General features: G+C 46.6%; 1 protein-coding gene across 1 annotated transcript; it reads right to left on the bottom strand.

Annotated features, from left to right (window-relative positions):
- Window positions 1-4366: 4366 nt before the first annotated feature.
- Window positions 4367-13083, bottom strand: PTER (phosphotriesterase related). The gene is made up of 5 exons (XM_032951848.2): window positions 12730-13083; window positions 11237-11422; window positions 9331-9596; window positions 7878-8018; window positions 4367-6342 (listed from the first exon to the last, which is right to left on the bottom strand). The coding sequence occupies exons 1-5, from the start codon at window positions 12973-12975 to the stop codon at window positions 6126-6128; spliced, it is 1056 nt and encodes a 351-aa protein (XP_032807739.1). The 5' UTR covers window positions 12976-13083; the 3' UTR covers window positions 4367-6125.
- Window positions 13084-13109: the final 26 nt, after the last annotated feature.

The raw sequence follows: 13109 nt of genomic DNA, 5'->3' as shown, positions 1-13109 counted from the left end.
ACCCCATGGACCGCTCGGGACAAGGCATGGTTGCTTTGTCCCCAGGTGCCCCTGGGTACGTCCCCTAAATTGCACCGGCCATGGCAGGGCCCTGTTGAGGTGGTAGAAGTCAAGCGGCTGCAGTGCATGCGTATACAGGTCAGTCGCTGGTTTATGCACCTGTCACAGTTGAAACCCTATATTCCACCCTATGTTGACTGTTCATCTCCACCTCCTGAGTGCTGGGTGTCTGACGTGTCCGACGAGCCGGGGCGGGCGAGCCCGGAGGTTACGCCTCAGAAAGATTCCATTGTATCGCCCACAGGATTCTAGCGCCTGACACCCGCAGACCCACCGGCAGCACCTCCAAAAGACGTGAGGAACCGGGTGTGAGGAACCGGTTGCCATCTTCTTCCCGGGAGTGCCGTGCCCATTAGGCCATTTTCGTAGTGTCGCAGGGGTCCCCAGCATGCCAATTCCCGTCCCAGCTGTGGGTCCAGCGGCGAGGACCCATTCAAAGAGTGCTTCATTTCGATGACCCGCTCCCTTTTCCGTTGTCAAATTGAGTTCCGATGCTGTCTGGCGGGTGGCCACAGACGCGAGATGGGCTGTGACTACCGGTTGACCTGGGGTCCTCCTGATGCTCGCACGCAGCGGCACGCCGGCGGCCATTGAACATTGTTCACTTCCTTGTGGTTCGGGTTCATTGTTAAGAATTCTCGCCTAAAACTCGTTATCCCTCCATGTTAGCTTAATTGCGTCAGCGCATTTTTGTGAGTTCCCCCGCTACATATGTGATTGGTGTCAGCCGGGACGGCTGGTTTTTTTTCACGGGGTGGGGGGGGTGATATAGTGGCATAAAGTAGTAGCATAGTGCTGGCTCCTGGCAGGAAAGGGGATCTGTGGCGTACAGCAGCCTTGACATCAGCAGGCCAGGATATACACCAGAGGGGGATCTAGGGGAAAGGTCACAGGAGGGGCACACCAAAGAACCTGCTAGTAGCTTCCATAAAGGGGGCGTGGCCGGGGGCGGAGCAAGGCAATGCTGACAGCATAAGAGGGGCCCCCTGTAGGGGACCTCTGGGCTGTTGTTGGAGTAGTTTCCCCGTCGTGCTGCTGAAGTCTTCGTCACCATTCTTCTCGTTGTCTTCACCATTCTTCTCGCCGTCTTCACCATCCTTCTTGTCGTCGTCTGCGTCTCCACCATCTCGGGGCGCCACCAGTCAGGCAGCCTACCAACTGTCCTGACTGAGTAGCGTCGCCGGCAATAGATGGACTAATTATTAAGCGTGTTAACCCCGATGGTGCTTGCTAATAGTTAGTCACTACAGTTGTGCTAGGGACATTACCCCATGGTGCAGATTCTTCGAAATTGGAGTGGTAAGTACGAAACAGTAAATATAATAACTTTTTGGAGTAGGATATTTATTGTTGTCTATTTGAATGCTTATTTATTCCAATTTCATTTAGTAAACAAATTAAAAACGCTTAAAAAACATGTTAGATAAGAATGTGCAAAAATAAGCAATTTTAAATAATTACTTAGTGATTATCCGTCGTTTTTGTAAATCCGATGCACCCTTCACCCCCAAGCCGCTGGATAATTATCGATGATCGACTGTATGTCTATGTGAGTGTAATGTGTATCTGAGTGTATACTGGATGTGCGTATGTTAGCATAGAGGTTAACGTGCTGCGCTACGAACTCGGCGACCCGAGTTCGATTCCCGCTCACGGCCAACACCGGTGACGATTATCTGAACCGATCTTGGGTCTCCCCTGGTCGACTCAGCCTCAAATGAGTACCTGGTGCGGTGTGTAAACCGCCACTATGGAGACAAAGGTGGCCGGGCGTGGTACTGGAAACCCATCCTCTCGTGTGCCGTGCCGGACTTCATTGGATGCTTGCTAATAGCAGTTGCTGTTAAGGCTATACGGGGGATTTTGTGTATACAGTATAAGGCTGATGATAATCAGCTGTTTATCCTCATGGTGTGCTCACAGCCATCACGGTGGCTAACGGGGTTGGGCACACTGGACAGAAACGAGGAACTCGTAATCTCTCCAAGCTGTAGACCAATTTCCGAACACCAAATTAAACTTGTGCCAGAAGCCCTTGGGGGGACAGGTGTTTATGCCATCTCCCAGAAAACCACTGCTGTTGGCCATGTGGAATGTCTGATCATTCGCCGGGGAAGAGGATTGCCATTCCTCTTTTCAGGAGGTGGAACATAACCACCTGGACTTTTGTGGAATTCAGGAGGTGCGGTGGACTGGTTCTGTCTCCATTTACCACAATGGGTGTAAAGTCCTCTAATCAGGACGACAACCTGTCTAGCAACAAAGTGTCCCTTTTCATAAATAAAATTAAGGGTGTGTGGGAGCATTGCAATGTGTGGCAGGACGCGAGTCCCAGGCTATTGTGGGATCGCCTCCCCATCACCAACTGTTCCTTCCAGTATCCGGCGCATCTACATATCATGAATGCACGACGACAGGTCAAGCAAGACTGTCTGCTGGACTATAGAGTGATTGAAGAGCAAATGCAGGTTCACGTCCTTGAAACCTATACTTACCGTGTAGATGATCTGCCAACTGATCATCGGCTTGTCATTGGTTATATGAATCATTTGCAAAAATCAGGTCAATAATGATGATTATTTTTCAGTCCGCCCACTCGTGATCCCGACAGCAATGCGCCGCCCGCCCAGACTCGCGCCAACAAGCGCCAGCAGCAGCAGGCGGCGATCAACACGACGGGCGCCACCCCACCGGCCAAACGCAAGCCCAGGGGGTGTCCGCCGCAGTCGCGCGCGACGACGATGCCCTCCGGTCAGCCGTCGATCCTCAGCTTCTTTGCCAAGGCGAGCCCGCCCCCGCAGTGAATTTAACGTGTTTATGTAATTTTTAAACTTTTTACGATACTTAGTGCCCCCGAGTAGCTCTCGACGAGGCTAATCGATTGACACTAGTTTTGTTGTCGGTAAGGCAAGACTCGTGTCGCTATGCGGGTTTTCCCACCCCGGGGCAGTGACGGGACCCCGGGGTCCCGCCAATTGCTTTATATGTGCCTGACATTCATCCACCTAGGACCCCATTCAAACCCAAAGTAGCCAGGTCTCATCCAGCTGATGAAAGTTGCAAGTGTGAAATTAAAATCGAATCTGTAAATAACGAGAAAAACCGTCACAACAGAAACATTTGCGGTGATGCCTTACCATCAGTCCCACTACATCCTTGTGGTGGGGATGAGTCTTTCCATTGGATAACCATAGTTGGCTGCCCCACAATGTGGTACTAATTTTAATGATCCCGGATGGATGAAAGGGCTGTCAATTCACCAACAAGGATTTGAATTTGCAACCTTCCGAATGCGAGCCGCTGACTCTACCACTAAGCCACCTGTCCAGACTGTTTACGCATATACTATATGAACATAAACATAACGCAATTGTAAGACAGCTGAAGTTGCTCAATGACGCCTAGCAGCAATGCTGAACATAAAATATACAAAAGCGTTTGGTAGCACTAGCGAAGAACACTTATATCTCTACGTACGGATCATAATAATGTACCAAACCGTAATGACTTTACAAAGCAGTTGATAGAACATGTACAAGATCTGCGTTCTAACGTGCGTAAGTTCGGCACGGCGTGGATGAATAGGGCGATGCTTGTGTGCGCTTTTTGTGGCACCAAACAGCACAATCGCTTTGTAAATCAAAGCGGTTGTCTTTACAGCGCACACACTTGGCTCTCAGTGTCCTGCACACTACACAGACGCATGCCCCTTTGCTCGGGCCTCCTAATGCTTGCCGCCTGATTACACGATGCTATGGAAACAGAAATGTTAATGTGCCGACTTCAGTGGCACACTCGTAAAATGGGCAACGAGATGGCTGAAACACTCACTCTCACTCACCCACTCATTCACTCGTCCACTCACTCACACTCTTTTATAGTGACTACTATGGTCACTGTTCCCTTGAACTTCACTCATTGATTCCTCCACCCATGTTGAGGACTCACCCATCCACGCTGTGTTCAACCACCACACTCGCACTTCTCCGCTTTCGAATTCCCCCCCATCGTCTCTTTTCCCAAGCACTTATATACTAACCTTGCTCAATTCAAGAAATGCATTAACTCTGTATCGATTCTAGCTTTCACAGTGCTGCTTTTTGCTGACCGCTTGCCATTTTGGGCTTGTGCTCAGTAACCGTATTTGAAAAATAATCATATAATTTAATTTCATATTTAGGTTTCCAAAAGCAATATTTGGGCTGTAGCACTCATGCAGTAAGCATAGGGAACACTAATTTGCGACCATGTAAGTGAATCACACGAGACCACAATGCTGTTGAAAATTGATCAGACGTAATTATGCTTTGTGATGCATACATGCTTGTATTTTTTACACGGAGTGACAGATATTTAATGGAGGCGTATTGTCTGTTACTCTATGCAATGGTTTTGCTTTGTGCAAGTTCTCAGCCACACTCAAATAGGTGGTACCGCACCAGTGTGCACACCATCAGACTATCAAAGTGTTAATGCTGCGTGAGATTCCGAGCGACACGGCAAAATTCACACCTGCTGACTCGTGGAGTTGGTGGGATTGTGGCATATGGATAGGTAGCCTGTGTCCACCATGGAAAACACGATCACTGTGCTACCTTAGTTGCACTTGCCAAGAACATAATGACATCATGGTCTTGTTTTGTATGGAGCTAGCACTAGGTAGCAGGGAACACTGGTGGAAAATTCCTGGCAGAGAGAGAGAGTTGGGTGTCGCCGTGTACACGCACGGCAGAGTAACGGTCTTGCATCAAGAAGGGAAAAGTAACAATGCGGGCCTTGTGATGGTGGGTGAATGGGGGAGGTCTGTGACATCATTCACGAGTTTTTAATGTTTGGGTATCAGGGGGTCCCACTAAGTCATTTACTCATACTGTTTTAACTTGTATGTGGGGAGATAGATATTGGAAGGAGGCGCATTGTCAGCTGATAGTTATGGAAATCACTATTAAAAAGATACAAGTTTGAGTTTAAAGGTGTGGGAATCTGAGGCAAGGCAGGTTTTTGAGTGGTCTCCACGAATCCACCATGGGAAGCCCTAAGAGCAGATATGGTGGTGGGATGCTGTGAGCGCAGACTTTGGAGGTCGCGTGTCTACTCTGCAGTAGCTGTGGGATCTGGCGGAGGGGAGAAAGTGTTGGTCGTGAGGTGTGGTGGCATCAACGGCATTGTCCATGCTGACTTCTTGATCTTAATTATCAACTAAATCGGATCTTAAGAGATTATTTTGAATTTCATAAAATATTTAATAATTCATTTGCATTTTGTTAAATCCTTCATAATCACTTTGAGGAAAATACATTCAATCGTCACAGTCATATATGCAACTCAACATTTTAAAATATAATCACATTAAAGAATGCTACATAGAGAACTAGTGCTCTTTCTAGAGAATATCGAAGGCTGACACAAGGTCACTGGGTACAGAAAATGGTAATAAAATGTGGCAGACTGTGATTTCCATCAGTTCCAAAATGGAGGAAGAGATAACGTGTGAAATTACACTAACATGCACGCACAACCGTAGAAACCGCACGACAGCCCGAGTACATTTGCCCACGTTTCTTATTTGAAAGGTAAAGGTGCAATCCTGCAATTGCCGGCTCACGTTACTGCTGGCAGAAGAGCCTCCACCAGAGGGAGCTTCAAGCTGTATTGTCTTCTCCTCCACACTGAGCAGGCATCTTGGAAGAGGTGGCAGTACCCACACCTGATCCCACTGCACGTGACCTGCTGAGTGACTGTAGCATACCCATTTATGCTGCTGGGTGGACAGAACTGGGGGGCATTGAAAAAAAGTTCGCCGTTGTTTAAACTGCCACACTGGGAGACGGGATCGACCTGTGACCTCTGGAACGCGAGTCCAGTGTGCTGCTGACCATTACCCCACGACAGCTCCCTCCAATTTCTCAATGAAAAAAGATGAATGTTATCCATATTGATAAACATTTCTAAGTGTGGGGCAAACTGGCAACAGGTCTTAATATTTCTTTTCATTCGGTTTCCGGGAATACAAAAAAAAGGTTTTAGCAGCCTTTGTCTGTACCCAGGCCTCCAATCAAACGGAGTCACTGCTCAGGCCAGGCGAGCCATGTTTGCGGGTTTGTACGCAGGATGCAGTCGAGTACGTGCTGAGACATCCCACGCCGCAGCATCTTTGGTGCGATTTTCGTGAGGATGTGCTCAAACCCATGTCCACCAAACGTGGTGAGGCGGTGTTTGGTGTGAATGTCGTGTGACACAAGTAGGCGTTTCTCCAGCCCCTCCGCCAACAGGAACTCAATCCTACAGACACGACGCACATCACAGAGTAGGCACGTCGTTATTATCTTGCGTGATGTATTACTGTATTCTACAGTTTTGCGAAGAGCTAGGACCAATAGTAACACGATTTTTGTTCCTGGGTAGTGTTATTTTCGAATTGTTTATGCCTCAAAAGTATAGAAAATGGATATTATTCCCCACAAACTTTGCTTTTGTGACCAGGACGTTATGTGAAGGAATGACACAAATGCACACGTTTTCTCATTGAAAATAGGTACACTTCAAAATATCACTGTCCTGGTCACAAAAGCAAAGTTTGTGGAGAATAATAGCCATTTTGCCATTTTCTGTACTTTTGAGGCATAAGCAATTAGGAAATAACATTTACGACCCAGGAACAAAAAAATAATCAATCTGTTACACAGTGTTATTAATTGTGTTCTGGTCACAATAGCAAAGTTTTTGGGGAATAATAGCCATTTTCTGTACTCTTGAGGCATAAGCAATAAGAAAATAACACTACCCAGGAACATTTTTTTTTTTACAGTGACGATACGCCTTCTTCCCCTATCGGTCCCTTTAGATAAATCAAAGGAATATTTTTTCTCACATCTCATTAGCCATACGGCCTTCCTTCTGGGAGTGCATACTTTCAGCAGCATTCCTTAACACAAGCAAACTCATATCTCACACAGAAGGTCATATCCTATAAACTTCTGGCAGTTAACTGGTATTGAATAAAGAAAGCCTGACTGCTGCTAAGACAAGGAATTCCGAAACCAGTCCAGAGTTTGCTTGTGCTGAGGCAGTGCTTCTTCATGTATACGCTATCACAGAGGGCACGTCGCTTGGCCAATGAGATGTGTAACAAAAATACAGTAGACTCTCGATTATCCATGCTAATAAAGTGGAGGACGGCCGCGGATGATTTAAAATCGCGGATAATCCAAAAATATCTATTTTCCGTAGATCTCTATGTATAAATACATAAATCACTCGAAAAAAAGCACAACTGACGATTTCAATGGTTACTCTTTCTATTTAGAACGCATACTAACTTTTCTGCTCCCGCGCAGAAGACTCGGCCCACGAAGTGGATAGCAGAGACACGCCAATCAACATCAATCAAACTCCACCCACTGTTCAGTGTTGTAAAGATATGCAACTACTGTACTGCAGAGGCGATCATGTGCATTTCTAATTAACCAGAGCACATATTTGTTCGGTTTAAGCATGTGACTTGTAATAAACACTTCCAAGAATAACAATGTATAACTGTTTTTAGATTATTAATTTTGGCTTAAGGGGAAATCCACGAGTTACTAATTTATGTCAAAATGTAGGTGTGGGATTAATACGCAAATCGAATAAACCACATGCAGATAATCGAGAGCCTACTGTACTTAAATGTTTTCACATTGAGGGAAAGAAGAGGTGTATCGTCTGCTTACTTTGTTATTTATAAAGACATTAAATGCAAGCATCTGAGTGCAATATTATTTCATACAGTGGTGTTGTGTGCGTGCATGTGCATTACTGGTTGTGCATTCTCTAACCAGTGTATTCGTTCATTGTCGCTCGGCATGTCGATATCGAGGTTGAGCTGGTAATCGAGGATCTCTGTACCAAACAGGTCGAACTCCAGGTAGGTTCCGAGTGTTGCAAACTCGAGCAGAGCCTCTCGCTCCAACAAGGTCCTGTGTATTTGTGCGTAAAACATAATAACAATACAAGATTGATCAGAATCTTTATTTATCCAGGAGAAATATGATAAGCTATGAAGCTCATTAACACAGATGTCCAGTAGGGGAGCATCAGAAAGTTACAATAACAAACAATACAAAAAACGCTAGGAGTGCAAACTATAGGAAAGGTAAGCAAAAACAAAAATATACAAAATAGAAAAAGTATATCAAGTTTCCCCTCGTTATTTGCGAGGAATACGTTGCAGAGATGCTCGTGAAAACCAAATTTCGTGGATAATGATATTGGCCTTAAATAAAAACATAAATAAGCTATTAAATACATTAAAATTATCAGAACACAATAACATACAAATCGGTAATAATGTAAATAAAAACAAATATTAAAGTATTAAATAATAGTTTATAAATGAACTTACTTTAAATTATGATGCTGCACAGTCGTAGACCCATCACTTTATTTCATCAATTTATTTCATCACTTAACCTCATCACTTTCTCACATCACATTCTTTCTCCCTCGATGCAGTCACGTAGAGTTCCAGATGCAATTCGTGAATCGCCGAAATCACAGATAGCAAGTTCGTGAATAACGAGGGAATACTGTAAGTTCAAAGTGCATATGATGATTCAACACCGACTCACTCCAGTCACTCGTAAGTGGCCAGTCACCACCTTATCACTCATCTATCACTATGACCATGGTTACTGTCTACGTAAACTTTACTTCTTGAATTCTCTGCCCGTGTTGAGGACTCGGTCTACTAGGCTGACTGCTTAGTCTCATTGGACGGTTTCGTCTCATCGCAATTTGGAAGGTTGTGAGTTCATCCAGCCCATCGCTCCTCCAGAGGTGTTAAAACGAGTACCGTTTTGTGGGAAAGTCATCAGTGGTCGTCCTATGAATAGACTCGCCCCTGGTACAGGAATAGGGAATTAACGAGGTGCGGCATTGTAATTGCTTTCTCATACCACTGCTGGCAGAAAGGGGTCTCCACTACAACTCGTGGGTATATTTTATTTACTCTTCCACATTGACCAGGCATGTTGGAAGAGATGGTCGTACCCACACTTTACTCCACCACGTACGACTGGCCGTTTGACTGTGGCGTACCCATTTATACCGCTGGGTGGTGGACAGAGAGAGTGGGGAAGACTTTTTAAAACTTGCACCATTGATTCTACTGTGCCGGATGATGGAATAGACTGAATTGAATGTCGGGCGTGCTGCTAGCTATTTCACCATGGCAGCGTCCCTATATTGAACTAGGACGTGAATATCCGTGAATTATATTTGCCATCGTACCTGTCGAGGTGAGACATAACGATCTTCGGTGCTTTCCCGCCGGCTTCAAGTAAGACGCGGGTGATGTCTGCTGGGGAGGAGATGTGACGCCCAGGGTGCACAATGACTGGGCACCCGACATCGGCCTGCAGGGTGCCAGCTGCTTGCAATACACGTCGCTCCGTCTCATCCAGAGGCCACGAGCAGCCCAGCTCTCCAATAACACCACAGCGCACCGCGGTGCCATCTACTCCGTCCAGCAGGTCGCCACGCATCACACCAGCCAACTGTACCCACAGGGGATTTCGCAAGAGTTAGTTGGCTAGACATTCACTGTTACTGTGCATCACACAATATGGTTGAGTATAGATTCATAATTGATTACTGGGTTAGGACATACAGTAAAACCTTGGATTGCGAGCATAATTCGTTCCGGAAACGTGTTTGTAATCCAAAGCACTCGTATATCAAGACACTCGTATATCACTTGTGATCACGTGACGTTCGGCAGACAAAGCGTATACGTACTACTCGTATTGCAAGACCTCGCTCGTTTATCAAATTCATATTTATTTAAAAAATTTGCTCATCTTGCAAAACACTCACAGACCAAGTTACTCGCAATCCAAGGTTTTACTGTATAATGATTTTTCACAATTTGTGTCAAAAGATCCTCCACTACCCCAGAGAGCCAAGCATCAAATTGTAATGTGTACAAGCATTTAACATGCCAATTCTTTCAGCTCGCCAGTGAGATGAAGAACAAACTCACACACAAATGTATCATTTAGACACAACCTGATTGAGTATTGACTGAATTTAAGTCAAGCATGTATGACTCTGCTGATAAGGCACTGAATGTCTAAACTGGTCCAGAGTTAGCTTGTATTGAACTAATGCTGCTGAAGAAATGCACTCCCAGAAGGCCGTGTGACCGATCGGCACAGAATGGCCTACTCTTCTTTGAATTACGTCACTATAAGTGAAGCAGATGGTGCCTATAATTGTACAAACACCACGGCAACATCAGGTCAGGTGGCTCAGTGGTGAAGTAAGCAACCTGCAATCAGAAGGTTTTGGGTTCAAATCCCAGTAAGCAACCTGCAATCAGAAGGTTTTGGGTTCAAATCCCAGTTGTGGTTTTACTTAATCCATCATCCCTCCTTGGGGTCAATAAAATAAGTACCCCTTTTTATATTCTTGGTTCTTTCGGTAAAGTCACGTAGAAGGGAAATAATAAAATAACAAAAAGTCACGTAGAAGGGAAACAATAATAAAAAATATTTTTATTATTTTATTGTTTCCCTTCTACGTGACTTTACCGAAAGAACCAATAATATGAATCCCTGCAGTCACGAAAGCTTTAAATCAAAAGTACCCCTTTGCCGGGAAGTCAAGTGGTCTTCCTCTGAACAGACTCACCCCCACCATAGTGAGGTGTCAAGTCCACCACTCCCTCAGGGCTGTGAATAAGTGAGCACTGCCTCAATGCTCAAATGAGCAGGAAATCACTTTAGCTTCCTGGAGTGTTAATTTAAACAAAAACTAAACTACGCTTTATTTTACCATGTAAGGCCCACTGAGCTATATAGCTGTTTTTCAGAAGCAACCTGGCCACAAATGATATCTCAACGAAGTGGCTTATCACTTGGAAATGTATAGCAGCCAATTACTCTGAACGCATCTTGATTCCAAACGTGGAGGTAAAAACCGAAGAAACTGAAGAAAAATCCACGCGACCACGGGAAGAACACGCAAACTCCAAATATCCAGGCGTCAGTGTCAGGATCGAACCCACGCCCTCCTGTATACCAGGCGAGGTAGTTAACATCTCGTCACCGTAATCAGGGTGGCCTGCCAGATTCGAACCGTGATCGTCTGCAACAAGAGGCGCACGCGATGCCACTCGCCCACGTCTGGTGCCTACCTGCTCAATGGTCATGGCTTGGGTTTCTGGGGTGTGGGTGCTGGCCACGTAGAAGCCTGTCCCGGCCACAACGTGCACCCCTGTCTGGCGCGACAGGCGCTGCAGAGCCCCCATGTCTCGGCACAACCCCGTGGTGCTGTTCTCCACCAGCGCACCTCCTCCAGCCTCGCGGAACGCAAGCAGGTCCTGAAACATGTGAAACAGCGAATAGGGTTGTTAAAATCGGTTTTAATTTTACATTACCATTAAGGTTAGATCAAAACCTTACCATCCTTGCTTTAAATCTCTTTTGTACCTCATCTTTCCTTTCACGTGTGCGTGCAATTGATCGCTCTGCTTTGCAGACTTTTGAGTGATTTTTTTTTTACAATCTTACTGATCTCGGGGCTGTTTTGCACCAAATACTTTGTGTATGAGATGCCTCGACCTCGCCACGTTGTATTCTGTGTGCTGCTTGTACCATGATGCCGATGCGCGTGTTTTTTTTGTGCTGTAGTAACGAGGATGCCATGGTGTAACGAGATCCCCATCGAAAATGAGCGTTTATTGCCCAAAGGGTTTTAGCTCTGCCAACATAACACCAAAGCAAATGATTGACAACCGGTGACCATTTTCCGACTCGATTACCGGTCCCACAAGTCTGAAGATGGGAACCGAATGTTAGGTCTAACCCGACAACACGCACGCAAATCCACGTGCATCTGGCCTTGATTTTCAGTGTAAAGGCGCAGCACTGCAATCGGTCGCTCAAGACACTGCTGACACAAGCCAGCAGTGTCTTGAGCGAGCGCTAAGAGGTGTTTGATCTGCTCCTCCACGATGACCAGGCGTCTTGGAGGAAGAGATGGACGTACTCACACTTTACCACACCGCATCAGCAGAGATTTGAGAAACGTTGCGCCGTTGTTTTAATTGCAATCGAACCGGCGACCTCTGGGCTGTGCGGTGTTGCTGGCCACGACCCCCCGACTGTGACCACATTCATTTCTCAGCCAAAACGCTGCATGTTTTTTTGTTTTATTGCTATTGTGTCTTACTACACGTGCGGATAACAGGTAACCGTTTTTGTTTTGCCATTTGGTTACCGGTAAAGCAAAACAGCACGCGACGTTAGCCCCATCAGTGGCGGCGTGATTTATCATTTATTTAGACCGTTTACCGATGTTCCGCAAACACGGAAATGTAATAAACAAACCGTGTGTACGACAGACTTGAGAGTGCAGCAAGTAGGTTGCTGGCCTATCGCTACAGAGACGTTCCGTGCCGCCCTCTCGTGGAGTTGTGGCCCCACTCTCTGGGTGCTCTGGTTTTCACCCAAATGTAAAAGTTCACTGCTCTGTGGAGAACTCCACGCCCCGCTGTACATTCTGACAAACGAGTCATTGGCCCGTTATTGAGACTCGGTGGAGATGGTGGTGATGGTGCTCGACTGTGCCGATAGTGGTGGCGGTCGCGGTGATGCTGGAGACGATGTGAAGAGCGCAGCTCTCTACCCGTCTCACGGCCTCCTCCTCCTCGCCAAGGCGCAGGTTGCCCCTGTGGCTGTACGGGTGCTGCTGGATCCAGTGCAGGCCGCTCAGGCTGAACTCCATGGTGGCCCGGTGGCCATGGCCAGCGGGAGGCTCCACGAAGCAGCAGTCGAAAGCCATGCTCAGGTGCTCGTGGGGCAGTGTGACACCCAGGGCCTTCACGGCCACGGGCCCCAGCACGGTCTGAACAAGCCCCGTGGGATCGGCCATGACCTCAGACTAATCGCCGGACCTTCCCTGGGCCTCAGGGCGAAGTCCGCACGGGGTGAGGGGGACTGCGAGGGGGGGAGGTTACTCCTCTCGTGATTTGTTTTTCAGGGGCCACAGCGCCCTCTCGTGGAGGG

The sequence above is a fragment of the Petromyzon marinus genome, chromosome 10, assembly GCF_048934315.1.
Source record: "Petromyzon marinus isolate PM22_M1 ecotype Great Lakes invasive population chromosome 10, UKy_Petmar_22M1.pri1.0, whole genome shotgun sequence".
Taxonomy (NCBI): Eukaryota; Metazoa; Chordata; class Hyperoartia; order Petromyzontiformes; family Petromyzontidae; genus Petromyzon; species Petromyzon marinus.
Note: the sequence above shows the minus strand (reverse complement) of the source record. Positions and strands in the feature narration are given on the sequence as shown.